At 41.0% G+C, this 27,219-nt stretch overlaps 1 protein-coding gene across 1 annotated transcript in view; it reads right to left on the bottom strand.

Annotated features, from left to right (window-relative positions):
• DPYSL3 (dihydropyrimidinase like 3) overlaps positions 1–26,946 on the bottom strand; it is a 103,054-nt gene extending 76,108 nt beyond the window's left edge. Inside the window, exon 1 of the mRNA XM_015239425.3 lies at positions 26,296–26,946. Coding sequence (XP_015094911.2) covers positions 26,296–26,676 — 381 coding nt within the window. The 5' untranslated portion in view covers positions 26,677–26,946. The remainder of the gene's footprint in view (positions 1–26,295) is intronic.
• Between the last annotated feature and the right edge of the window lie 273 nt (positions 26,947–27,219).

The raw sequence follows: 27,219 nt of genomic DNA, 5'->3' as shown, positions 1-27,219 counted from the left end.
CCACATGATTCAATACTACACATCAATAAAAAGGGTCAAATTATTGATAGATGAAAAACTAGGATGGATCTTAAGGGCATTCTAACTAATGAACAAAAATAATTTCATAAAATGACATACTATGCAATACATCCTCAAAATGACAAAACTACAGAGTTAGAAAATAGATTGGTGGATGCCAGGGGACAGGAATGAGGTAGGTAGACAATACAGAGGGAGTTCCTTTGTAGTGACGGAACAATTCTGTATTATGCATCATGATAATTATATGAATGTGCATGGAGTAAAAACTGCATAGAACCACACACACACACACACAGTGAAATGTGAATGAGTCCCTACCACCTAGTGAACATTACTGCACCAATGTTAGTTTTCTGGTTTTGGTATTGCACTTCTGTTATATAAGGTGTGACCACTGATGAAAGCTGAGCAAAAGAACTTCATTCAAAGAACTCTATGTACCATTTTTTGCAACTTCCGGTGAACCTATAATCATTTCAAGAGATAAAGTTAAAATAATGGCATTTCAAAAGGGAAGTCAAAATGAGTTCTGAAGGAGATACTCTTACCTGAAAGCTTGCATGTATATTTTTGAGATAATTCTTAGGATTGATGCAACTTGATCATTATTGTTAACGACTAGCCAGAAAGACCTAACTCACAAAATAAATGGCTCAAAATGGAAAAAATTATTAAACAGAATGGAAAGAACATCTGGAACAAAGCAGAGCCTCAAAGCTAGTTCAGAAATACAAGCTAAATTAAAGAATAAGTACAAGATTCCTTAGGAAGGGTGGAAAGATCTAAGTAATTAGAAACTATAGAAGAAATCCCACATCAAGGATTGCCTTAACATGTTACCATAATGAGAATGATGACTCAAACTCTTGAAAACACTCCTAAAGGTTTTAGACAGGAAAATCAGAGTGAAAAAAATCTGAAGTTAATTTACTTGGATTAAAGCCATGAACACAAAGTAGCGTGAACACAAAGTAGCACCAATGAACACATCCTCAGAAATGACTATATGATTACTATACCGCTTCTACAGATAGTAACAGTAAGAACAATGACAAGTGCAATTACTAAGTGCTACGTCCCAAGACTTTTTCTAAATGTTTTACATCCGTTACGTAATTCTCATAACAAGCTGCTGAGATTAATACTATTATTATGGCCCTTTTCACAAAGACAAAAAGGAGACACAATGAATCTCTGTTACTTGACCAAGCTCATAGAACCAAGTGAGTGGTGGGATACAGCTGGAACTGATACAGCTACACGTGGTCATAAATCCCATCTTGAAATTCAAAATTAAATTAAGGATTTGAATTAATCTATAATTTTAGCACAGAAAATTAATCCCTAACACCAATGAGTCCCTCAATCACGTAACAAAAGAAGAAATAAATTGATTTTATCAGAATTAATATAAACTTTCAGTTATCCAGGGTCAAGTCAAAGGACAGTTTTTTAAAACCATAAAATAATTGGTTTATAATGATGTTCATAATGATGAGGACAGCAATACAGTAGATGAGATAACCTAACCTTTCCAATATAAAATATATAAATGCACAGTTAGGGGCAAAAACATAGGAACTGCAAACAGAAATAAGCAGAAGAGCTGACATGTTGGCTGCCTTATGGGAATTTGCCCATCTTGGTAACCAAGGGGTTGGATTTTAAAGCTCTGGGACGATAAGAAAGGAGTCTGTTTGGTCCTCACCAAAGAGGGAGAGATTGGAACCGAGGCCCCACAAAAATTTTGGTTCTGCCATGAAAAAAGTAAACTAGGAAAATCTTTTTATTAATAAAGGATGATGACAGAGAGCTTTTTTGCCTTGGCCCATTCTCTCGATGGGGTATTGAAAGGCAAACCTCATTAGAATTTGAAACAATGAGAGGATCTTCACACAGGTTTAGATTTTATTTTAAATCAGAGGAATTCTTAAACGTGGGGTATTAACATTAAAAATGATCATGGCAAAGAAAGCACTGAGGCATCTGGCAAAAGCAAATCCACTCAAAAGAGATACCCTGGACCCAGGTTCAGTAGGCTCTTCCAGAAAAACATCACCTAACATGAGCTCACAATTAGAAATTACAAAACACATTAAGAACATAATCTACCATGAGCAAGACTGAGAAGACACAATAAGTATAGTAAGTTCCCTGAAAACTTCATACAATAGAATAATCAGATACAATGAAAATCAGTATGTTTAAGATGATGAAGTTCTCAGTAAAAAATAATAGTTAACTACAGGAACAGAATCAGACATTATCCAAACAGAAAATGCAGATTTTAAGAAGGGGGAAGGGAATATACCTTTTGGAAATGAAAAAAACAGCCAGTGAAATTAAACACTTAATGGACAGTTAGACACACATTAAATACATCTGAAGAGGAAGCTTGTGAGAATGTATATGTGATCAAATAACTCTAACTGTGAAGAAAGAAAAGAAATGGAAAATACAATAGACAGGTTAAGAGACCTAGACATGAATGAGATGGCTCCCCATAATTAACAGGCATTCCAGATATAAAAGGGGAGGGAATGGAGAGAGGCTATACTCCAAAAATAATGGCTAAGACATTTCTGGAATTGTCGGAACATGTGAATTCTCAGATTCAAAAAATATGTTGTGTTCTAAGAAACACTCTTACTAAAATTGCAGAACTCAAAGTCAAAGATGTTAAAGGCAAGCAGAGGGAAAGAAAGATGGTCTACAAGACAACTTTGATTCTAAAACTATGTCAGATTTTGAAAGACCCCTGGCATCTTGAAAGAAATATCGAGCACCACCCAGTACAAGATGAGTTTTAGCATATTTTATCTATTCTGAGCCTCAGTGATCCATGCAAGTCACTTGTGGAAGTGATAACAATCTTCCTTTTGTATGTAGTACACAGCTTTTCAAAATCTCTACCACACGATGAGATTAGTCTTAAGAATGTGATGTCTCTCGGGCTCTGGAGTCAGATGGCAGAGATTCTAACCCTGACCCCTCCCACTAGAAGCTCTCTGACTTGGGCAAGTGATTCAGTCTCTCTGCCTCATTTCATGTATCTATAAAATGGTAGCATTCATAGATTATTATAATGTTCTGTTTTAAGTGAAATGATACATTAATATGCTTAGAACACTGCCTGAAATACAGGAAACACTCAATGAATATTAGCTAGTGATATTATTATTACCATGTTTCTTCTGATCTTCACCATAATACTGCAGGAGAGACTTTATTTCCACCTTCCTAGGGAATTGTATTATTTGACAGTTACTGGCTCATTCAGAATCACAATTAGACTTTTTAGAGCTGGAACCAGAATTCATGTCTCTTGTGTCCTACCATTTTGAGCTCCCGTTTTAATTACTGCTCTTATAAAAATGTTTTTCATAAAGGATTTATCCTGGGTTATGCACTCTGTAAGATAGCGCATCTCTCAAAGTTTCAAATGTTTCTTCTTTAATTACTGGTCTGTTAGAAGAGGGTCACAGATCTTTTTAATACACACTCTGACTTTTTATTTTCATTGTATCTCCAGGTTGTACACAGCAGTGTTAGTGAGGACTAACATTCAGCTATGTGTATCTCCATCTGTAAGGGAGGCTGGAAAATGGAGATTTTCCAAGCTGGGCACACTGTCCCCCTCAACAACATTAGGACTGTCTTAGTAAGAAAGAAGATAACTGATTGTTGGTTAGACAAAGGTCATAAGATTTAAGTGTGGTCTGAGACACAGATGGCAATTTTGGAAAGGAGGCAGAAAAGAGAATGCAAGAAGGCTCCCAGGATCTGTGGTCCGGCACATGCTCTGTAAGGTTCTGTGTAATTTGGCCCTGGCAGACCTCTCTGACACTGACTTTTGCCAAATTGATTCCCCTACTATCTACAGGATTTCCAGTTCTTATGCATGCTATGCTTTCTCTTTTACAGATCAGTGGCCTGGAAACACCCCATGACCCCAACGCCTGGTCCTTCCACCAACACACACACATACACACCCCATAAATTTCCTATCACTGTACCATACATGCATATTTGGCCAGGATAACACAAGTGTGCCCTGGGACCATGGGAAGCCTTCCCTATCCCCCAAGTCCAGGTTCAGTCTCCCACCTGTCTCTTAGCCCCTGTGGCCCCATATGCATATCCCGACTGTAACACTGATCACCCTGTACTGCAAGTGTGTTGTGAACATGACCAACCCCTCTCCCCACCACTTCCCAAAATGTTTGCACCTTAAAGGCAGAACTCTATTCTATTTTCACCAAGTCAGGTTTGCATCTTGCTCATTTCTGGATCGCCAAATTATCTGCACAGTATCTGGCACCTCACAGGTGACCAACAAACCTTTGTGGATTAAATAAATTCAACTCTGAGTATTTCAGGAATTTATAAAAGGAAAAAAAAAGCGCAGATAGGCAGTCACAATAGTTACCGTATACTAAGGATTTGTGAAACGTGAGGCACGCTGGGTTTAGGGTTTTACACAAACTACCTTCTTTGATTTTTCCAACGACCCCATGACATATATATACAATTCCCACGCTCATCTCAGATGAGGAAACTGAGGCTCAGAGAGGTGATCTGCCCACGGTCAGAGAGTTAATGAAACATAGTGCAGGGATTTGCACACTGGTTGTTTCTACTCCACAATCGAAATCCCTAATTACCAGGCTATGTTGCTGAAACTTGAGCAGGCGGTACACTGTGAGAGGCTGCTCCAGCAGGAAGCTCAAGCACAGAGGAGGAGCTGGGTGGCGTGCAAATCTTGCTGCCTCAGCCAAGGACATTTTATCTTGTCTGAAGCAAGGGTTGAAAGAGAGAGAAGTGAAAGGCGAGGGGGCCTTTATGTTGAGAAAGAGAGGAAGCAGGATGACAAATGAAGGAAACTGAGAAACCCACATCAGAGCAACCACAGATCCGATCTCAGACAGCCACTGCATCTCTCAACACCATTCTGACAAGCAGCTAATTAAATGCCTCTGGGGAGAGGGTTCCCATCTTGACTCTCAAGGGCAACTGCTGAGTTCTGAAGCCTGTTCTCTACATGGGGTTTAGGAAAGTCAGCTTCCCAGCTGGCCTGATAATCCCTGAAGCAAGCACAACACCCAAGACCCCCTGGAACACAGGCAAAGGTGGCAGATTATTCCTCAAGCAAGCTTAGCATAATCAGAGCAGTAAAAGCTTACACTTATTGGGCACTAGCAATCAGTCTCAAGCAATTGAGTGGTTATTTCCTTTAATCCGCCAAAGGAATACAGTGAGGCAGACATCATCCCCATTTTACAGACAGGGGACCCAGGGACGGCAACTGTGTCTGCTACTTGCCTGCTGTTCCTCGGCCCCAAGTCCATCCTTTCACAGTCTGTACCCTCTAATCTCTACGCAGCCAGACCTCGGCAAACTGCATCACCCAGACCCGTAACCAGCTAGTTTCCTATTAAATTAAAAAAACAGAAGGCAGAAAATGGAAAAGCGAAAGCCAAGAAGAGGGAAACAGAACTTCTTTCCTGCTTCTCTTTCCCTGCAGCATCCCTCCCGTAGCCGCAGTCTGCAACCTCCGGCTTCTCTCACTTTTCTTTGTTTGCTTAGAATTTTTGTATTGAAGTACAGTTGACTTATGTCTCAGGGGTACAGCAAAGTAATTCAGTTACACATATACATTTTTTTCCAGGTTCTTTTCCATATAGGTTATTATAAGATATTGAATATAGTTCTCTGTGCTATACAGTAGGACTTTTTGTTTGTCTATTTTATACACAGTAGTGTGTGCTGCCACACCCTCTCAAGGGCATCGGGAGCAGCCAAGGGGAGATCCCTCCTCGGAACTCTGAGTGCCAGCCCTGCAGGGGAGCAGCTGTGAGCACCGCCATCTGGGCAGCCCTACCTCTCTGTTCCCTCAGCCTTGGGTGGCTGGTACTTCCACTATCTCTAAATTAACTGCTATGTTCCTTTTTGCTCTGGCGGCTTCCAACACGTGTATACTCAATTCTCTGTATTAAATCCCTCCTTTCTGAAGTAGCTATGATGGTGTCTATCTTTATGACTGAAAAAAAGATGTGGACTATCTGTCCAATGTCACACAGCTAGTAAGCAGCATGGTGATTACTAACCCCAGGTTCTCCACAGAAGTTTATAGGTGGCTTAGTGGGGGAGGGTGTAGCTCAGTGGTAGAGGGCATGCTTAGCACGCACAATGTCCTGGGTTCAATCCCCAGTACCTCCATTTAAGTAAACAAATAAACAAACCTAATTACCTTACCCTCACCCCCCAAAAAACCCCCAAAAGTTAAATAGGCGGCTTTATCTGATACGGGAAACTGGGGCCATAGGAGATAATCAATACAAATGTGTTGAAATGAATCAATTTCTTAGTGCTCACATCATCATTATATTTTCATTAATAATAATAATAACATATGTATATAATCCTTGAGCATTGGGGAGGGATTTCATAGCCATTACTTCATATGATTCATATCATATGATTCAGAAAGGAAGTACATTACAGTTAATGTAATGTAACTGCCTTTGGAGTAAGGCAGACATTAGTTTAACCTTGGTCCTGCCATGAAATAGCTGTATGATCTCTGGAGAGTTACTGAACTTTGTTGTGAAACTTCGTTTTGTTATCTATGAACTGTGATTACTCAGACTACCCACTGCATATGGCTATGGTGATCATTTAATGAATGTCATATAATACATATATAACATGTCAAGAACTGTGTAGGGTCTGAGAGTTTGTCCTGCTCACAACTAACAAGTTGGCTTGTTACTGTTTCATGCACGCTGGCAGAAGACAGGAGACTCCTGGGTCAGAGACAAAGACGTTATTACTCATAACAAAAGCATTAGCCAGTTTCATGTTGGTTTTCATTGATGGCTCACGCCTCCCAAGCCTCAGAGGGACAATGCAGACAGCCCATCACGGATGCCTGCACACACAGTGGGCTGTGCTGTGGAGAACACTGTGCTTGGGGGATTCACCACTTTTACAAGAAGCTGAAGTCAGACTACTCTTTGTCTGGGGGAAACGTTACCTCATGTCCCAAGCTCGCGCTCTGAAAACATAACCATGAGAAATGATCCCAGTAAAGAGCCCTCAGAGCCTTGCATTTGGGGGATAACTAGCAAGAACACGCAGGGATACTCAAAGCCCACGGTGCGTCGCCTCTCCCAACAAAATTTGCTGAGAACTTCGTCATTTACACAGTAAATGGTAGTTGTCACTGTAAGTCTCATAAAACCCAACCATGAAGGAATACCTGCCCCAATGTGTAGTGAAGGAAACTGGCTCAGAGACATGAACTGATTTGCTCAATGGTAATACCCTTTGGGGCAGTGGCAGTTACGGGTCCAAAAATCAGAAGTCAAGACCCCCAAGTCTCCAACACAAGGCCTATTGGTAAGGACAGGTGGGACATACCATCAGCCTATTGGTAAGGACAGATGGGACATACCATCGGCCCAGGACTGACTACATAGATTGTGGGGCTCAGTGCCCGTATTTCTAGAATTCTTGAACTTCAGAAGGAGAGGAGCCCTGAACATAATCTATTCTTGTGGGTCCCTACCTGTGTTGACCAGAGACTTCATTGCCCAGTGACCTTCCTCAGAGGCTGCCCAGAGGGGAGGTGGGACAGACCTCCCACTGAAGCTGGGGAAGGCCTCTATCCATGCGGCTCCACTTTCATTGGGTTTATGGATAAGATTACTTTTTTTTCCCCTAAAAGAAGAGGTATGCTACTAGAAAATCTCAAATTTAACTCAAACTAACATTTTATTTTAAAAATAGAGGAACTAAGGCCCAGAAAGGCCAAGGGATTTGGCCAAATTTATACAGTAAGTAATGGAGAACCATGTCTCACCCTTGGTCTCTTGGCGGTCAGACAAATGTTCTTTCCACCAGGCTGAGGGTGGCTTCAAATAAGTGTAAGAGCTGTTATATAATAAGATGAGCTTCTAAAAGCAGACAGGACCAGGATGCTGGCAGGAAGTCAAGCACTTTGAATTGCCTGGCCTAACACGACAATGACCTCTTCTATCAGCTAACGCAACACAGCACCTGAAGTCAGAAAAGCTTGGTGTGACTCCTGGAGACACTGTGTAAAGAGTTAGCTGATGTTCATTTATTCACCATTTCATTCAAATATTTAATGAGGTTTTATTACAAATGAGGGACTGCACTAATTGCCAGGTATACAAATGTAAAAAAGACAAATTTTGATTAAGTTACTGAAACTATCTCATTCATTCATTCAAAAATACGTATTGAGCACCAATTATGAGACAATCACTGTGGAAGGGCCTTGCCCTCAAGGATTCCAGGCTAGTGGGAAAGGAGTAAATAAGAATTTATAACACAGACTGATAAGGATCAAATAGAGGTGCATTAGGGAGCATACAGGTGTACCTCATCTGGTTTCAAGGGCTCATGAAAGGTCCCTAGAAACCCTCAAGATGAAGCTGAGATCTGAAGGAGAGGGAGTGAGAGAAGCCCAGTTACCCCACCTGTAAAATAGGAATAATAATATCATCCCCTTCGTGATGCCGTGAAGGTCCAAAGAGAGATCCCTATGAAGGGTCCAGCCTGGCACACTGTGATGGCATTACGCATCACAGAAGTACAGGATCCCTATCTTCATACACATAGGAGCTGACCAGGGCCTTATGTTTGTCTGTCTGTGGCTGTCGACCAGGGAAGTCAGCAGCCCACACAGGAAGAAATCTCTGTCTCCAGCTTCCTTAGCGTCTGGTTACAAGCAAATAACCAGGCCCAGACACCGGCCTTGGAAAGAAGCCCACACGGCTGGCCACTTCATTTGGGAATTTCACCCGGTGGCAAAGACTGCACCCAACACAGTCTTCCTCCTAAGGTGGTTTCCTCCCCCACCCCCTCCCCCTTTGTCAAGCCCCACCCATCCCCCCACCTTCCCCCTCACAACCCCCGCATCAAGTGATTTATGTCCCATCGAGGGCCTTTTCCCCTTCACAGACCATCTGGCCTTCCTGCCTCTGCCTGCAGGGAGGCGGTAATCCAGTGTTTGCAGCTTTATGGACGGTTTCTATGGAAATGATGACAATATTGTAGCTATTGTAGAGACACATCACTGCTGACTGACTGAGAGACGGGACTTGAAAGGGGAAATTTGGAATTAAGTATCAACAACCTAAGTCCTTAGCAACAATAACTAGTTTTTCCTAACATGGTTCCTACCCACAGTAACAAACAGTAACAAACTAATATTGTTCTTGTATTAACAATGTGAAGAAAGGTTATTTCTCAAATCCTGTGTGGAGATGACACAGAGAAGATAAAAATCAGGCCCCGCGCAAGTGCTCACTGGCAGGAACTAGAAATGAGAATCTCATTTATACAAGGAATCTAAAAAAAAAAAGGGGGGGAAGCTCATAGATTCAGAAACTGGTGGTTATGGGGGTGGGAGGAGTGGGTGAAGGGGGGTCAAAAGGTACAAACTTCTCCCACTTATAAAACAAACAGGTTCTGAGGATGTAATGTACAGCATGGTGACTACAGTTAATAATACTACATTGTAGATTTCAAAGTTGCTAAGACAAAAATCTTAAAAAGTTCTCACCACAAGAAAAATAATTCTGAAAAAAAAATTTTTTTTAATTTTAGATCAAGGTTAGAGAACTGAGGGCCGTAACTTAAGAAACTGAATGCTTCCAATTTCCACCATGGCACCCAAGACCAGGTGACAACAGTGGATGATTTGGTGTGGTTTATTAACGGCTTCTCAAATCATCAGAAGAGCTTTGCAAGGAATGGGGACATAGAAATGCTTATTTAGGAAAAAGGAGTGGTCAGCATCCACTAATAGTTTCCCAATGTGGAGAAGATAAAGCAACCATACAACAGGACCTCCACTGAGGGTTTCTCGCCAGCACCGAGATCCCTCGCTTTTGTTGGGGCCCCTAATTTTCTTCCATGAGAGGTTCCATCTTTTACTTAGTAAAAGAGGTTGATTTGAGGTTGACTTGAGCAGGATGCTCTCATTCAATTTCAAAAGCAATGCGGGGTCCCAGGAGGCAATGTGGAAAGTGTTCTGAAAAAATAGACTAAAATACAAGTATAATCCACTCTCCCATGGCTAAGATTTTGCTAAATTTCTGTTTAATTTTTTTGTTGTGGCTGAGAGGGTGGGTTTGAGGATTTAGACAGAATTCTGGCTTTGCAAGCTGTTTGAGCTCCTGCAGGTTATGGAACCTCTGTGAGCCTGTCTTCCTACCCAAGGAGTAGACAGTGCCTTCCTTCAGAGGGCTGAGGAACCAGGAACACTTTCTCACGCCAGCAGGCTTCCACGGTATTGTTCTTAATGGCGCTATGTATTCTGCCCTTTGAATAGGCCATAAATTATTTATGTCCTGCTATTGAATCAATTGTCCTATATAGTTAATATTAAAGTAAAGAATGACTTCTTATAAATGATCTCTAGTCCTCCCTTCGTTTTCTGTGTATTTTTCAGCAGAGGAGTCTAATGCACCTCATTTATAGCAAATAAACTGAGCCCACGTGACTATGATGGACAGGGAGGCAGTGTCCTCAGGAGCACGCGGCAGGTCCTGCCCTTGCAGCTGAGCTCGTGGGCAGCGTGGGAAGAGCGCTGGCCAGGGAAACAGGAAATCTGGGTTTTACTTCCACCCTCCGAACCCCCTTCTTCTAAGTGTGTGACTCGGGCACACGACCTGATCTCTCTTTCCTCACTTGTAAAATAGCTGTCATTAGAAAACCTGCCTCCGAGGTTTCTGTGAAGAGAATTAAATTACTAAGTGCGAAGTGTTTTACAAAGTGCCTGGCACAGCACTGGTCACAACAGCCAAAAAGTCGAAACAACCCAAATGTCCATCAGCTGGTGGATAAAAAAAACAAAGTGCAGTATATCCATACAAGGGAACAGGATACAGCCACAGAAAGAAAAGAGTACTGATGGAGGCTCCAACACAGATGAGCCCTGGAAACACACTCAGTGAAAGAAGCCAGACCCAAAGGGCCTCCAATTCTATGAAATGTCCAGAATAGGCAAATCTACACAGACAGAAAGCAGATTAGTGGTTGCCAAGGTCTGGAGGGAGTGGGGGTTGGGGAGGTGGTGACTGCTTAAGGGGACAGAGTTTCCCTTTAGGGGGATGAAATGATTTAGACCTCGATAGTGGTGATGATTGTACAACATTGTAAATGTACTTACTACCACAGAAATGCACTTTAAAATGGTTAAAAATGGTAAACTTTATGTTTTGTATATCTTAACTACTGTTTTAAAAAAACGGTGCCTGGCATAAAATAAGCACTCAATAAATTTTATTTTTCATCCTTAATCCCCTCTTGAGGTCTCAATTTTCCTATTTATAAAGCGAAAGAGACAAAATGATCATTGAAACTGCTTCTGCCTCTGAGACCCTGCCCTCTAGTTGGATGGACCTGTCTTGGGATGGAGAAATCTTTCCATGAAAAGCCATCTCCTGCCCTCTCCCTCCTCTGGTCTAATGCACAACCTGTGCCTTCTTCTGAGCACTCACTTTTGAAGCTGCCATCCCTTTGTCCACAACGATATCCCTTCACGTACCCAACAGATCTCCCTGATTGCTGGTGACCCTGAAGAGGCTCATGGTGGACTCTCAGTAAATATCTGTTGGACCCGTGAAAGGATGAAAGAATCAATGAAGGAAAGAGTGAGTGGAAAGCCACCGACTCTCCCTCCAGTGGAACTAGCCACAGCTGAGCTCCCCACCCAGAAGTCAGATTTCCTGAACAGTGAGCACGCATCTTCCAAAAGGTAATAAACGCCCGCCCAATCACACCCTTCCTCTGAAAATTCCTAATCGCACTTTTATTGGACAAGCCAATATGTTAGCTCTCAAAGCTCCTCATTTTTAATCTGTTGACATGTCTTAAGAGTGAGTGAGCTTTGCCTTCTCCCTGTTCACTTAATAGTGTCATGTTCTGGTAACATCGCCAAGAAGTCTTGTCCACTGTCCCCTCTCCTCTTTGTAGCTCCAAGCTCTTTGCTGTCTTGGCACCTCTCCTTTATCTTAGCACCCCAGCAAAGCTTGACCTCCTCTTTCCTAATGGCTCGGACTGCCTTTCTTTCTTTCTTTCCCATTGTCACATCCAGGTTACCCTCGGCAACCTCCCCCTTTCCCCAGTCTCTGTTCCTGACAAAGCCTTGCCTCCACTTCTTATTTCATTCTCTAAAATACCTTGCATTGTTCACCCCTTCATTGCCATATATGAATTTACTTTTAACATCCTCCTCCAACCTCAGACTTCCTGAAAAGGGGAGGGGAGTTTCTGAGCCTTTTAGATTATCTTGCATAGTTCCCATATCTACATCAAATTCTAAATCTTTTCATATTGACAAGTGGCCATGACTCACTCTGCCATTCTATCACACATGCAAACACACATGCGCGCACACACACACCTGCCCCTTTTCTTGTATTCAAGATCAGGGATCAGCAAATTCTTGCTCTTGGATCAAATCCAGGGCACCACCCGATTTTGCAAATAAGGTTTTACTGGCACACAGCCACACCCATTCATTTACATATGGACTATGGATGGCTTGGTTGTATGGCGTTTAGTACTTGGAACAGATACCTTATAGCCTGAAAAGTCTAAGATATTTACTATCCGGACTTTTACAGACTCCTGCTGTAGACAACTGAGGGATGCCTCAGCCTTTATTTGCAAACTCTTAGCCAAAAGCAAGCATTGCCAGATACTGCCTTCATTTCAAATCACTTTCACTTGAAACTCCCCACTCCTCACCTGTAATCTCACTGGCTTCCTATCTCTCTGGGAAGGTTTTCCCTTCTTACCAACTGTGTGAGATACCATTATCCATCAACTGTATTTTTTTTCCGCCTCACTCAGTATCCATTTATCACACAACTTTCCATTTCATTGGCTTTATTTATTTCTACGTGACAGGATGGAGTCAAAGGAAAACAGCCCCTCCCCTGCCCACTTTCAATTCCATGTAAGCACTGTATATTTTCTCTATGGACATAGTCTAGCTTCTTGGAAATAAACCAAGTGATTCTGCCCTCCAAAGAGACTGTCTTTAACAGTGGTGTGTGGGCTCTAGGGTCCTGCAGGCCTGGATCTGAGCTCCATTTCAGTCACCATCCTTTGAAAACCATCTGCCCTTAGCAGATGCCTTTAAATCAGGTCAACCAACTAGCAAGCCACAGCACCCAATACTAATAATTATCAAGCATTTGAGGTATTTCATGACAACTACCAGCGTCCCTTTCTATTTTTTCCTTCCCTTGCTCTATTTCCTGTCCCTTTCCAGGGCCTCCTATTTTCCAATATTTTCTGTTTTAGCCACTGAGTTCGCTTTTGGACTTGACCAAACTCTGCTTTCCTATTTTAATTCTGGAAGCCTCATCCCTTCACCTCCCAGAAGACCTTTTCTTTTAGATAATCCTCTCAGCCAAGCCAGTTCTAGGCTCTGGACACTCAGTACCAAAGTTTACCTGCCACTGCATGTAAGGAGAACAGCAAAGTAGTATATAAAAAGCAATCAGACCATCCTACTCCTAGAGCTTAAATCCTGACTGTCCATTTTCAGTTGCCTGATTATAGGAAGTCACGTACCTGCTCTGAGATTCAGTCTCTCTTCCAGACTCTGCAGATTTCATACCTATTATGAAGAGTTATTGTGAGGATTAGAGACAGCAGTGCCTTGCATAAGGTGGTACTCCACAGATGGGTCTTTTCATTAGAACACATCTTGAAATTAGTATTTGTGCACCTAAACCCAAGGAAAAGTAAAATTCCCAGAGATTATTATGGTGGGAATTACTTTGGTAGAGAAAAAAAAAAAATCTGTTCTTTTAGCGGATTTCTTTTTACAAATTTATCTTGCTTCCTATGTTTTTCTCTCCAGTTAAGGCTTAAAATCTTCTTCTTCCCATGTCTTTTTTCTTGTCCCCATTTACTGGACTCTTGCAGCCCCTTAATCTCATCTGCTGTTGAGCAATATGGTCCAGGCTGTACCCATCTTTCTTATAAAATTTACACAAAACACTTCCCTGGCTTTACGCACTGTAGAGCCCTGCCTGTGAAGCTTCACGTAGGAAACAACCATCCCACGCTCAGTGTTCCTGCAGCTTGAAAATGACCAATCACAGGTGGCCATTGCTGGGAATTTTCCACTGAGAAATGGTAACGAAATGAATACACAAAAAGATTTGGCTAGAAGGAGGTCTACCCCTTCCTTATTTACAACAGCAGAAGAAGAGGAAGTAAAAGTAAAATAAATGCCCAATTAAAGGGAGTACATTATTAAATGGGTGGTGTCTCACAACAGAGTACTAGACAGCTATTGTAAATTATATTTTGGAAAACTGTTGGTGCTCTAAAGATGCCATAGTAATTTAAGTTTAATAGAATAGTTTAGGGTTCCTGGTCTATCACGTAAGGAGCTAAGAAGTCTCCACGCCATCCTAACCACAAGTAAAAAGCTGAGCAAACCAACAACTCTGAGACCCAGGAGAACGGAGAGGACACAGGGAAAACCACTACCCCCCAAAGTGGAGAAACAGACAAGTGAATACAGAGAAGAATCACAACCAACCTGAACAGAAAATCGGAAGCAAACGTTTGTTCCCACAGGAACCAGTGCTGGGGCAGGAAAGCCTGAACTGGGACTGACAGTAGCTGGAGGCGCAGCGTGGACGATGAGAGGTAAACGCCCCAGGGGAGCTCACTTACCCAGTTATCAGAGGGCCCTCATAGTTCTGCACCTTTTAGCTCCAAGAGCCCTACCTGGTCCTCACAGGGAACATCAGGGAAAAATCCTCTGCTGCTTCTGGCAGCGAGAGGGGAAGAGGAACCATTGTGAAACACATCAGGGCCTCTGTTCTTCTTAAAGAGGCCAGCCTTCAGAAGAAACCATTTTACCAGAGCCCAACCTGCTGGGGTTTCATCAGAGCCTAACCTACATGGGGGGGTGGAGAGGAGGCAATACCCTGCACTAGCCACCTCTAGAAGGAAAATACACAACTCCAGCCCCCTCCAAACATCCTAGTGGGTGTCAAGGAAGGACTGAGATGTTGGTGAAGTTCACAGTTTAGAGGCACAGATTTACCCGAAGACTGGGACCTAATCATAGCACTACAGAATGCTTCCCCTCTGTCCACATCTTACCCCCAAGTTAATAAAGGTCTGTTTACTGGAGCTCCTTTTGCTCAGTACATTGTGTCTAGCTTTCAACAAAAAATAACAAGGCATACTGAAAGGTAAAAAAAAAAAAACCACAGTGTGAAGAGATTTGAATGAGCATCAGAAACAGAGTCAGATACAGCAGGAATGTTGGAATTATCAGACCGGGGTTTTAGAAAAACTATGATTAATACGTTAAGGGTTTCAATGGAAAAAGCAGAAACATGCAAGAACAGATAGACAATGTAAGCAGAGAGACGGAAATCCTAACAAATAAATCAGAAAAATGCTAGAGATCAAAAACATTGTAACAGAAATGAAGAATGCCTTTGATGGGCTCCTTAGCAGACTAGATGCAACCGAGGAAAGCAGCTCTGAATTTGCATTTACAATAAAAGAAACTTCCAAAAGTGAGAAAAGAGAAAAAAAGACTGGAAAAAAAACAGAATATCCAAGAACTTTGGGACAACTACAAAAAGTGTAATGTGCACACATGGGACTATCAGGAGGAAAAGAAACAGAAGCAATATTTAAAGAAATAACGACTGATAAATTGTGAGTTCGAGATTTGCCGATACTATTTTCTTCATGTAAAACAGATAAACAAGTTTCTACTGCATAGCACAGGGAACTCTACTCAGTATCTTGTAATAACCTATAATGAAAAAGAATAAGAAAATGAATATACTTGTGTATATATATATATGACTGAACTATTATGCTGTATACAAGAAACTGACACAGCATTGTAAGCTGCCTATACCTCAATTTTTAAAAAAAAGAATGACTGAGAATTTCCCCCAAATTAAGGTTAGACATCAAACCACAAATCCAGGAAGCTCACAGAATGCTAAGCCAAAAACAAACAACAACAAAACCCCTACAGCTAAGCATATCATATTCAAAGTTGAGATAAAGGAAAAAAATCTTGAAAGAAGCTGAAGAGAGGAGAAACACCTTACCTATAGAGGTACAAAGGTAAGAGTTACATCAGACTTCTCAGAAACAAAGGAAGCAAGAAGAGAATGGAGTACAATATTTAAAGTGTTGAGAGGGGAAAAAAACAAAACAGCCTACAACTCTGACCTTGTGAAATATCCTTCAAAAGTGAAGGAGAAATAAAAACTTCCTCAGACAAAGGAAAATTGAGGGAATTTGTTGGCAGCAGATCTGCCTTCTGAGAAATGTTAAAAGTTCTTCAGAGAGAAGGAAAATGATATATGTCAGAAATTCGGATCTACATAAAGAAGGGAAGAACACTAGATAAGGATCAAGTGAAGATAAAATAAACTTAATTGTCTTATTTTTAATTGACCTAATATGCTCACAGTTTGTTCAAAATAATAATAGGAAAAATGCAGTCAATTATTTCTTTACTTATTTAGGCTTATACATAAGTGAAGTGAATAATAACAATGATACAAGGGACAGGAGGGAGGAATTGGGACTATTTTGTTATTATACGGGACTTGCACTACTTATGAAGCAGTACAGTGTTATTCGAAAAGCAGACTTGGACTAGTTGTAAATGCATATCACAAAATCTAGGGCAAACAATAAAAAAGTACAAAAGAAGTACAGTTGATATGCTAAGAAAGGAGAGAAAATGGAATCATATAAAATGCTCAAATAAAATCAAAAAAGGCAGGAAAAGAAAGGAAGACAAAAATAAGAACAAAGAACAAGAACAACAAGTAGAAAACATTAACAAATTGAGTAAATATTAACCCAATATATCAATAATCACTTTGAATATCAATGGTCTAAATAAATGTACCAATTAAAAGACAGAGACTGTCAGAGTTGATAAAAAAAATATAACCCAGCTATATGCTGTCTACAAGAAACCAACTTTAGATATAAGGGTACATATAAACTAAAAGTGGATGGAGAAAAACATACCATGTTAACACCAATTAAAAGAAAGCAGGAGTAGCTGTATTAATTTCAGATAGAGCAGACTTCAAAGTAGAAAAGTTATCAGTAATTAAGAAGGGCATTACATAGTGATAAAAGGGTCAATTCTCCAGGAAGGCACAATAATTCTTAATGTATATGTGCCTAAAAATAGAATATTTTAGGCAAAACGTGATAGAATTAGAGAAACAGATAAATCCTCTATTATACTCGGAGATTTTAATATCCTTCTATCAAAAATGGACAAATCCAGCAGGCAGAAAATAATGACATAGTTAAATTCAACAGCACTATCAATAAAGTAGACATAACTGGTATCTACAGACTGTTTCATCCAACAACAGAAGACTATACATTCTTCTCAAGCTCACATAGAACATTCACCAAGATAGATCATATTCTTGGCTATAAAACATGCTTTAACAAATTTAAAAGAAAAGAAATCACATTAATATCTGTTCTCAGACCACAAAAAGAATTAAACTAGAAATCAGAAAGAGGAAGATAGCTGGAAAATCTCCAGAATACTTGGAGGTTAAACAACATCCTTCTAAATAACACATGGGTCAAAAAAGAAATCTCCAAAGAAATTTTAAAATATTTTGATCTAAATAAAAGTGAAAAGACAACATATCAAAATCTGTGGGATGCAATTAAAGGAATGTTCAGAGGAAAACTTATAACATTGAATGTATATATTAGAAAAGAAGAAAGATCTAAAATCAACAGTCTAAGCTTCCACCTTAGGAAACTAGAAAAGGAAGACAAACTAGATCCAAAGTAAGTGAAAGAAAAGATAAAATAAAAATTAGAACCTAAATCAATTAAATTAAAAAGAAAAAAGCAATAAAGAAAATTAAACCAAAAGCTGGTTTTTCAAAAAGATCAGTAAAATTGATAAGCATCTAGGCAGGATAACTAAGAAAAAAAGAGAAGACATGAATTATTTATATCAGAAATAAGAGAAGGGACATCACTAGAGATCCCATGTACATTAAAAGGATAATAAAGGAATATTACAAAAAACTCTATTCCCATAAATTTGATAACCCAAATGAAATGGACTAATTCTTTGAAAGACACAATCTGTTAAAACTCACACAAGAAGCAATGGACAATCTGAAGACCTAATGGTGAGAAACTCTAAGGAACGAACACGATCCAGGTTCAAGATTTAATACAAAGCTTCCGTTATCAAGACAGTATGGTTTTGGTAAATGGATAAACAAATAGATTAATGGATCAGAACAGAGAGCCTAGAAATAGACCCATATAAATATAGTCAGCTGATCTTCAACAAAGGAGCAAAGGCAATACAATGGAGCAAAGACAGTTTTTTTGAACAAATGGTGCTGGAACAACCAGATATCCACATGCAACAAAATGAATCCAGATCTTACATCTGTCACAAAATTTAACTCAAAATGGATCACAAACTTAAATGTAAAATGCAAAACTATATACCCTTAGAAGATAAGATAGAAGAAAACCTAGATGACCTTGGGTATGGCAATGACTTGTTGGGTACAACATCAAAGGTACAATTCATGACAGAAATAATGGGTAAGCTGGACTTGATTAAAATTAAAGACTTCTCCACAAAAAAAAAAAAAAGTCAAGAGAATCAAAGGACAAGGCACAGACTGGGAGAAAATACTTGCAAGAGACACATGTGATAAAGGATTGTTATCCAAAATATACAAAGGAAGAATTCTTAAAACAACAAACAATAAAAAAATGAACAACCCAACCTAAAAATGGGCAAAAGACCTGAACAGACACCTCACAAGGAGACATACAGATGACAAGTAAGCATATGAAAACATGTCCAACACTGTATGTCATTAGGGAATTGCAAATTAAAGCAACAATGAGATACCACTACACACTATTAGAACGGCCAAAATCTGAAACAATGACAACACCAAATGCTGGTGAGGATGTAGAGCAACAGAAACTCACTCACTGAGGCTGGGAATGCAAAATGTTACAGCCACTTTGGAAGACAGTATGGAGATTTCTTACAAAACCAAACATACCCTTAACATACGATCCAGCAATCACACTCAACTTATCCAAACAAACTGCAAATTTATGGTCACAAAAAAAAGCTGTAAATGAATGTTTACAACAGCTTTAGTCGTAATTGCCAAAACTTGGACGCAATCAAAATGTCCTTTAGTAAGTGAATGGACAAAAAAACTGTAGTCAATCTAGACGCTGGAATATTCAGTGCTAAAAAGAAATGAGTTATTAAACTATGAAAAGATGTATTTGGTTCACCAAATGCATATTACTGAGTAAAAGAAGGCCCTCTGAAAAGGTTAGATATTACATGATTCCTGGAAAAGGTTAGATATTATACGATTCCTGGAAAAGGTTAGATATAATACGATTCCTGGAAAAGGCAAAACTGTAGAGCAGTACTAAGATGTGTAGATGCCGGGTGTCAGAAGAAAGGGAGGGATGAATACGCAAAGCACAAAGGATTTTCAGGGCAGTGAAAATACTCTCTGTATGATACTATAATGGTGGATACGTGTCATCATACATTTGTCAAAGTCCACAGCATGTATAACACCAAGACTGAACCCTAGTGTAAACTCTGGACTTTGGGTAACAATGTGCCAACGCAGGTTCACCAATTGTGACAAAGCACCACTCCGGTGGAGGATGCTGATAATGGAGGAGGCTATGCAAGCGTGGAGGTGGGAAATACGTGGGAAATCTCTGTACTTTCCACTCAGTTATGCTACGAACCTAAAACTGCTCTCAGAAATACAGTTTATTAAATGTTTTTAAAAGTGGTGGGGAAAAAACAGTTTAAAAACAGAGAATACTGAATATTCCCACTTCTATTTTGGAGTAAAAAAATACACTGTTGTGTTAATGGCCATTTTCTCTGAAAAATTACAAAGAAAGGCAGTTTATGTTTCCCTAATGCTTATCTATTGGGTTCACCTTTGTTCCTTCAATATGAGTCTTTGTGTGCCTACATAGTTGGTGCTTAGTAAATATTTTTGAATAAAAGGGAAAAGAGAAAATTAGTGCATGAAGGGAGATTTGGGGACTCCTCATTATCTTTATGGGGACCATTGTTGTCCACACTTCACTGGCCCAAACCCACATATACATCTGGAAGGAAAACACTGAGCACTAACTAGCATCCAGTCTGCAGCCTCCTCACAAGCCTTGAACAGTTCTGAACTTTTCTCTTAGACACCAGTCCATAAAGGTGGGTATGTCCATGAGGAACTCAGACTGACAATGAACTCATTAGTGGCTATAATATTAGAACCACTGACTGGTGTGGCTTTGTTCCAAAGATCCTAGAAATACAAGCACTCACCAACTAGGTTGGCGGGATGTGCCACCAGGATACAAGAAAAAAAAAGTAGGATTTATATTTGTATTCATGATGATATTGCTTCTTTTCTAATTTGTACTTTTTCTTTGTATTTTATAATGTCATAGGATATTACATCATTTATATATGTAATTTTTATATATGTGCATGTGTATACATATGTATGTATATACATATATATACACACAGATGTATGTATATATACGCACATATTATGTAAAAATACATATATGTAATTATACATGTGCTGTGTACATATATGTATATATACACATATATAGAAAGGGAGCATGCTCAAAAAATTTTTGCATGAAGGTGTACCATCAGAAAAGCTTACAGACCACCACAGCAGTGACCATCTGGTCCAGCCCCTTCATTTTAGAAAAGAGGAAACTAAAACTCAGAAAAGAGATAACTTGCCTACAATTTAGATCTAGCTGGTTAAAGGAAGCTAATGCTTTATCCACTTGTCTTTTTTTCTGCCTCATCTCTGTGTTTTGACAGAGTAGAACAGTGTTTTGAGTGCTATGTGAGTCCATGTAAAGAGTGCAGATACATTTTAACGTTACATTTCCCTAAAAGTTTAATTTTTAAAAAGTGCTTCCCCACCCAAATGGACCTTCGACCTCCTCTTGCAAAAGGAGGGCTGAACTTCCAGTTACGGATTGCATTCTCCTCGGCCAGATCTCCTCTTCCTAGGGAGCGTTATCCACTGTCTCATAGGAACATTATTTGTAGGGATAATGCCCAGTGGACCCTAATCATACAGAGAATCAGCTACAGAAATCACTCAGAAAAGCATCACAGACCGTCCTCCAGCCTTCTAAAACATTACTTACAAGAGCTGTCAGCAAAAACCCTGTCTCCAGGGACCATTACTTGGAGGGAACTCTGCCAATCACAGCATTACTTAGAAGGCACATTTTTTTTTTTTTATGTTCCTCAAATGCCTCCTGTCAAACTAAAGTTCTGAATGGTTTCAAACACTTCCAAGTTTGGCTAAGTAAATATACTCCCAGATTCAAGTGTGGCCCAAGGGCCAGGTAAGTAAGAGTTGTTTTCTCCTAGCCTGAGTGCACACTTTAGTTTGTCAGAGCAGCCTTATAAAATTCACTGACACTGTGGGGTTTGGATTCTGATGACTAGAGAGGCTTTTACAAGCCTAGAATCTAACGCCAGCTGTCTTCTCTTGTCTGGGGTAAGGAGAAAAATTTTGATTTCTCTGAATCGTTTTGAAAATCATCGCCTAGGACAAAAAAAAAAAAAAAAGACTAATGGCAAACGGTAAAAAGGTAAGAGCCACATCTCATCTGTTTCAAATTCTCTCCTCCAAGACCCAGAAGCCCTGCTGATTTCACACAGAAACATCTTGCACAGAAGTGGCCCATGTGAGAAACAGGGAACTAGAGATGATCTCCAGCTCCTGAAAGGCAGTTATCAATGGACCCATGTAATCATGATGTCATTACTTTGTTTTCACTGGATGATAGAGTCTTTGCAGAATTATTTGCTCTTGGCAGACCACATATCATAATTCTCTTCCCTTTAGTAATTTCCTCTCTGCTGGAAAAATTCTGCATGCATGGAAACCAGCTCCACAAATGGTGAAAAAATATTTACTTTTCACTTACAATTGCTTTTTTATGTACTGACTGTCAAAACATTATAAACAAAAAGTTGTGTGGAGAACTTTGGCAATATGAGTGCCTATCATGAGAAAAAAAGAAGTAAATACGTCATTTAACAAGGTGTTTACAAATAGGTCCAGAACCACAATAGATACCTCAACCACACCCAGTGACACCTCAAACTTGGCACTTGGCATTTGGAAGATAATTCAGTGACTTTTTTTTACATTTTTATTGTGCCAACACTTTTGTTATTTAACCCCTTCACAATTTATTCGCTTATTAACTAAATTCATTTTCTTAAGGTGGGAATTAATAACTAGGTATGCTAGAGACAAAGCATATTTTAATTGTATCATGATATTTAAAACAACTCTTTTGATAGCTTTGGAATCAAATTGGAAGAATAAGGATTTTGTAGCAACTGTTCTTAAAGACTGAGCAAAACTGATCACCAAGCATCCTGAATAAAGGGCTGGCAGGGAGAGGAGGAAGTTCTCTTAGGTGTGGAGGGAAGATCTGTCCTTGCTCTACATTATAGTAATATGTCAGGAACAGACAATGGTCAGGCTCACTGAATTAAAATAATGAAGTAACCTCCCGGTTTAGAAAAAGGATGGCCTCTGGAATCACAAAAATCAGTTTGAATTCTGCCTCCCCACTTACTGTCCATGTGATTTGGGGCTAAACACTTAGATTCCCTGGGTTTCAATTTCCTTAAAATCATTTTCTGTGAGAGAAAAAAAGGAAAAAAAAAATATATATATATATATATTTATGTCAGGAACAAGGAAAGTGCTCAAAAAGAGATACTTATTATCAAATCTGCAGACAGTCCAAAGCTGGAGTAAGGGACATTGTATCACAGAATTAAGCTTCAACATTATCATGATAATAGAAAGATGAGCTAAGATGGTAAGGAATATTATAGAAGGACAAAAAATAGAATCTTACAGTTAAAGTATTTTTTTTTCCTTTTGGTTTTGTTTTAAGTTCAATGGTACCAGCATAGTATGTAGATATCCTGACTTATGTGGGAAAGTTTCTAAAGGCTTGAATGACATGAAGTTTACTATGGAGACAATAGCAGGACATGGATTGCTGAATTATTATCTGTAATCTTTACTACAGAAGCATAGTTGTATAAAAATCACAGAAAGTAACTAGCCTAATGCGCTTTGCCACAGCTATATCTCATCTCTAACACTGTTTTCAGTTCTGGGCACCACATTTTCAGAAGGATATTTACAAAATATAGTATAACCTGAAAAGGAAACCCAAATGGCTAAAGGCTCATACAAGGCAGAGCTGAAGAAGCTAGGAATAAGGCTAAAAAGGAGAATTTTAGGGAGAATGTGATAATTGCCCTGAAACATATGAAGGGCAGTAAAAATCAAAGAGTAATAATAACTAACATGTATTGAGTACCCTGTGCAAAGTAGTCACTGTTATCTGCATTTTGCAAAAGAGAAAACTGAGGTGCAGAGAATCAGTTACACATTTATGGTCTATAATCTGTAAGAGTTGAGCCAGTTTTCATCCCAGTAATCCATCCCCAGATCTGGGAGAGATATTAAAGCTATTTCTCAAATATTTCTAACCACTGTCTTACACGATCACAGTAAGACTGCACTCTCTCAATTTTTCTAAAGTTGGACATGGACTAATGATTGGCTCTGGCCCATGAAATATGAGCATAAATCATACTCATGACTAGTGTGGGAGTTTAGGAGTCTGTGTGCAATTCGCCACATGCTGTTCCCACCATGGATGTGAGGACATGGAATCTCCATCAATCTAAGTCTCTGAGGGAAAATGATGAGCAGAGCTGCCCTGCAGATCCATGATGGACAAGAAGCAGGAGCAAAAAATTAACTGTTATTGTTTGATTAAGCCATTGAGATTTGGGGACTGTTTGTTACTGTGGCATTACCTCACCTTTTCTGACAAATTCACAAGCCCACGTGCTGAAACTCATTAAAATAACTCAGAGTAAGGAAACATAGTTATTCATATATTTCCAGTGGTCAGAACTAAGAACAGTTTATAGAAATTATAGGCAAACAGATTTGGGCTTTATTTAATTTTTTTTTAACGGAAAGTCATCCAAAATTGCTTCCTGAAGTAGTGAGCTCCCTGAAAGTGGCAATGTTTAAACAGAGGCCAAATGATGATTTTGCATCTATGTAGCAAAAGAGATGGCTTCATTAAGGAGGTTTAATGTATCAAACTTTCATCCAGCACCTCCAACACACTAGGCATTTCAGCCACAAAGATAAATCTGAACACACATCCTTATTCTCAAGGATAATCAAGTTCAGAAGTTGATAACCTCAGCTGTCTCTTCTAACAGCATGAGTCAACCAAATTAGAGAAAATAACATGGCCTGAATGAAGCCAACAGCAAGCCCGAACTTAGAAATAACCATGTAGCACCAGAAATCCTGCTGATGCTTACGTTATATTATTATTTTTCAATTAGGAGCCCAAAGTATAGGGTTTGCAAAAGGAAGGAAAACGAGAGAATTGTTGGGTTTAAAGGAGGAACATTTTCCCTTTCTCTAGTTACCATTCTTAAATCTTGCAAAGCAGGCATATTATCTGGCTTACATCAGGGGTGTTCCAGCAAAGGGAATAGCACTGACTCACAGCAATTGTTACCGACCTTTTCCATCTCTTCTCCCACCCCTGAGAGTCAGGAAGGGAACATTTCAATACTTATCAATGTCAGACCTAAAGAGAACCAATAACCTTTCCCTAAGGCCATTCTTCAGTTTGGAAATCCTTTCCAAAATATCAGCAGTATTCCCTAAAAGGGTATTTGAGCAGGGCCTAGAGGAATCCCATACTCTAAGGATGATGTGAAAATCACAAACTAAATCAGTGACTCTAGGGCACACTGACCAAGTTCCCCCACGCACCTTTAAACAGTACTAATTTCAGTCCTTTTCCTGTTGTCATCAATAGTTAAAGAAAGCTTTGTTTAAAAAAAAAAACTTCCAAAAATCAAACAGTGCAGAGATGTGCTGTCCTTTGATTGGCTCATTGCATTTTAATGGAAAAACATCTAAAGGGAAGCTTTAACTGTAATTGCTCTGAGGCAAACATTTCCATTTCAGGTTATCATTCATAATATTATTAGCAGTAGTATTCATAATATATTAGTATAATATATGCAGATAGATTTTGCAGTCATTATCTAGACAAGGGTGAGGTATCTAATTACTACTGTTCCCCAACTCAAAAGCGACCGTTTGAACTCTTAATACTCCAACCCTGCCCAGGCCCTAAATTTTCTGAACTATGGTCTCCATGTTCTATGAAATAAACAAATAAATGAGGGCAAGCTGGATTTCAGTGCCACATCTTAAGTCAGCTCAATATGACATGAGTTTCTCAAAAACATACATACAGAAGAAATTGGCTTTGGCACATGGAAGAGCAGCAGGGAACTTGTAGCTCGTGCGAGTGTAATGTGCACGCTTAATACGCTCCCCAGTTTTCAAAAATACAACAATACTCTTCCAGAGATGGCAGGATCCCCGTGGTACCCAGTATGGGGCCAAACTACCTACACAAATATACATTTTACAAACACAGATGTGAAATGTTGACCTAGGACAGAAGAGAGGCATGGAGATTCGGGTGTTTAGTCTACTGGCTCCACACCCAAAAGTTTCAGGGGCAGACCTGACGTTTGAAGAGTGAGACGGCCCAGCCTGCACTTTCATCCGGGTACTATGGAAATGACCCCATTTTCCAGCACCAGTTAGCCCTCTGCCCCCTTGACCCAAGTTGAGATTTAATCTAGGGTCAGAGGGGAGACCAAGACAATCGTGCTGGCAGATACTCAGACTGAGAGAAGGGCTGGAAATCACTCAGTGTTCCTGGGCTAGCGGCTTTGACACACCCACTCAGAATCGATGGCCCGGGGGTGCGGCAGGGAGGCGGGGGGACCCAGGCACCCTGGTCCCGCACGCACGAAGATGCTGCAGGCATGCAGCTCTGGGCTGGGAGGTCTCTGCACTCAGCGGAGGGTTCCCTTTTCCTCCCCCTAGTCCTCCATCCCCGTGCAAAGTGAGCGGGAGAAAGTTGTGCCCGGGCCACAGGGCCCCGGGCTGGGAAGGGACCGAGGGCAGGCGGAGAAGGGTACCCGAGCCCCCTTACCTTGTCCTTGGGCCCGAGGTTCTGCAAAACCTCCTTGCCGGTGGCGCTCCGGATCTCCACGCCGGCGGGCGCGGGCGACGCGGGCGCGGGCTCCCGGCTCTCCTCCCGGCCTGGGCCCCGGCGTGGGGTGTCCCCCTCCGCCCCGGGGCGGCCCCCCGAGCCGCGGCCGCTGCCCTGGCTGCTCCGGGGAGTCTTCGCGCCCCGCTGCCCCACGCTCAGGGCATCGAAATCCAGCGTCTTGCTCTCGAAAGCGCCCTCCACGTTGCAGAACATGCCGCCGTACTTCTGCCGCGGGACCTGGTCGGTGGTGCCCGGCCGGGCCAGGTACACGGGCAGATCATCTTCGTGGGAGCTGTCCCAGCCTCTGCGGCCCGAGGCCATGCTTGGATCGCGACCGCGGCCCGCGGGTCCTCTTCCCGAGAGGCGGAAAGGGCAGCTGCCGGCAGCGCGCGCCGAGCCACAGTGACTGGGGCGGGAGGAGGCGCCTGAGCCTTCGCGCCAGAGGCGGCAGTGCTGCTCCGGTTCCTGCCAGTCCCGGCGAGCCCCCAGCCAGCGAGCGCGGCGCAGGGGCCGGAGCGGCGGCGAGTTCCGCCCGCCCCGCGGGCCGCACCACCCAGCGCGCCCGGACCCTAAGGTGTCCTGCCGCGATCACGCATCCCTGTTGCCCATCAAAGGAGAAATCCAACTTGGCGCCGCCGCCGCGCGCGCGCGCGCGCACACACACACACACACACACACTCTTCCCGCTTGCCCAACAACCCCCAATTCACACTCAGAGAACTTGCCTCACTCACACGTGCGCACAAAGCCTGCTTTCCCCACACCAACTCCCGAGTTGGCCTCACGAACACAAATCTCTCTGCCCTGCTCAGGCATGGAAACCTTGTTCGCTCAGGTGGGTTGATTTCAAAGCCAAGTCCGTCC

The sequence above is a fragment of the Vicugna pacos genome, chromosome 3 (genome assembly GCF_048564905.1).
Source record: "Vicugna pacos chromosome 3, VicPac4, whole genome shotgun sequence".
In the NCBI taxonomy this organism is placed as follows: domain Eukaryota; kingdom Metazoa; phylum Chordata; class Mammalia; order Artiodactyla; family Camelidae; genus Vicugna; species Vicugna pacos.
The sequence above is the reverse complement of the archived record's forward strand: the minus strand, read 5'-3'. Positions and strand labels throughout refer to the sequence as shown.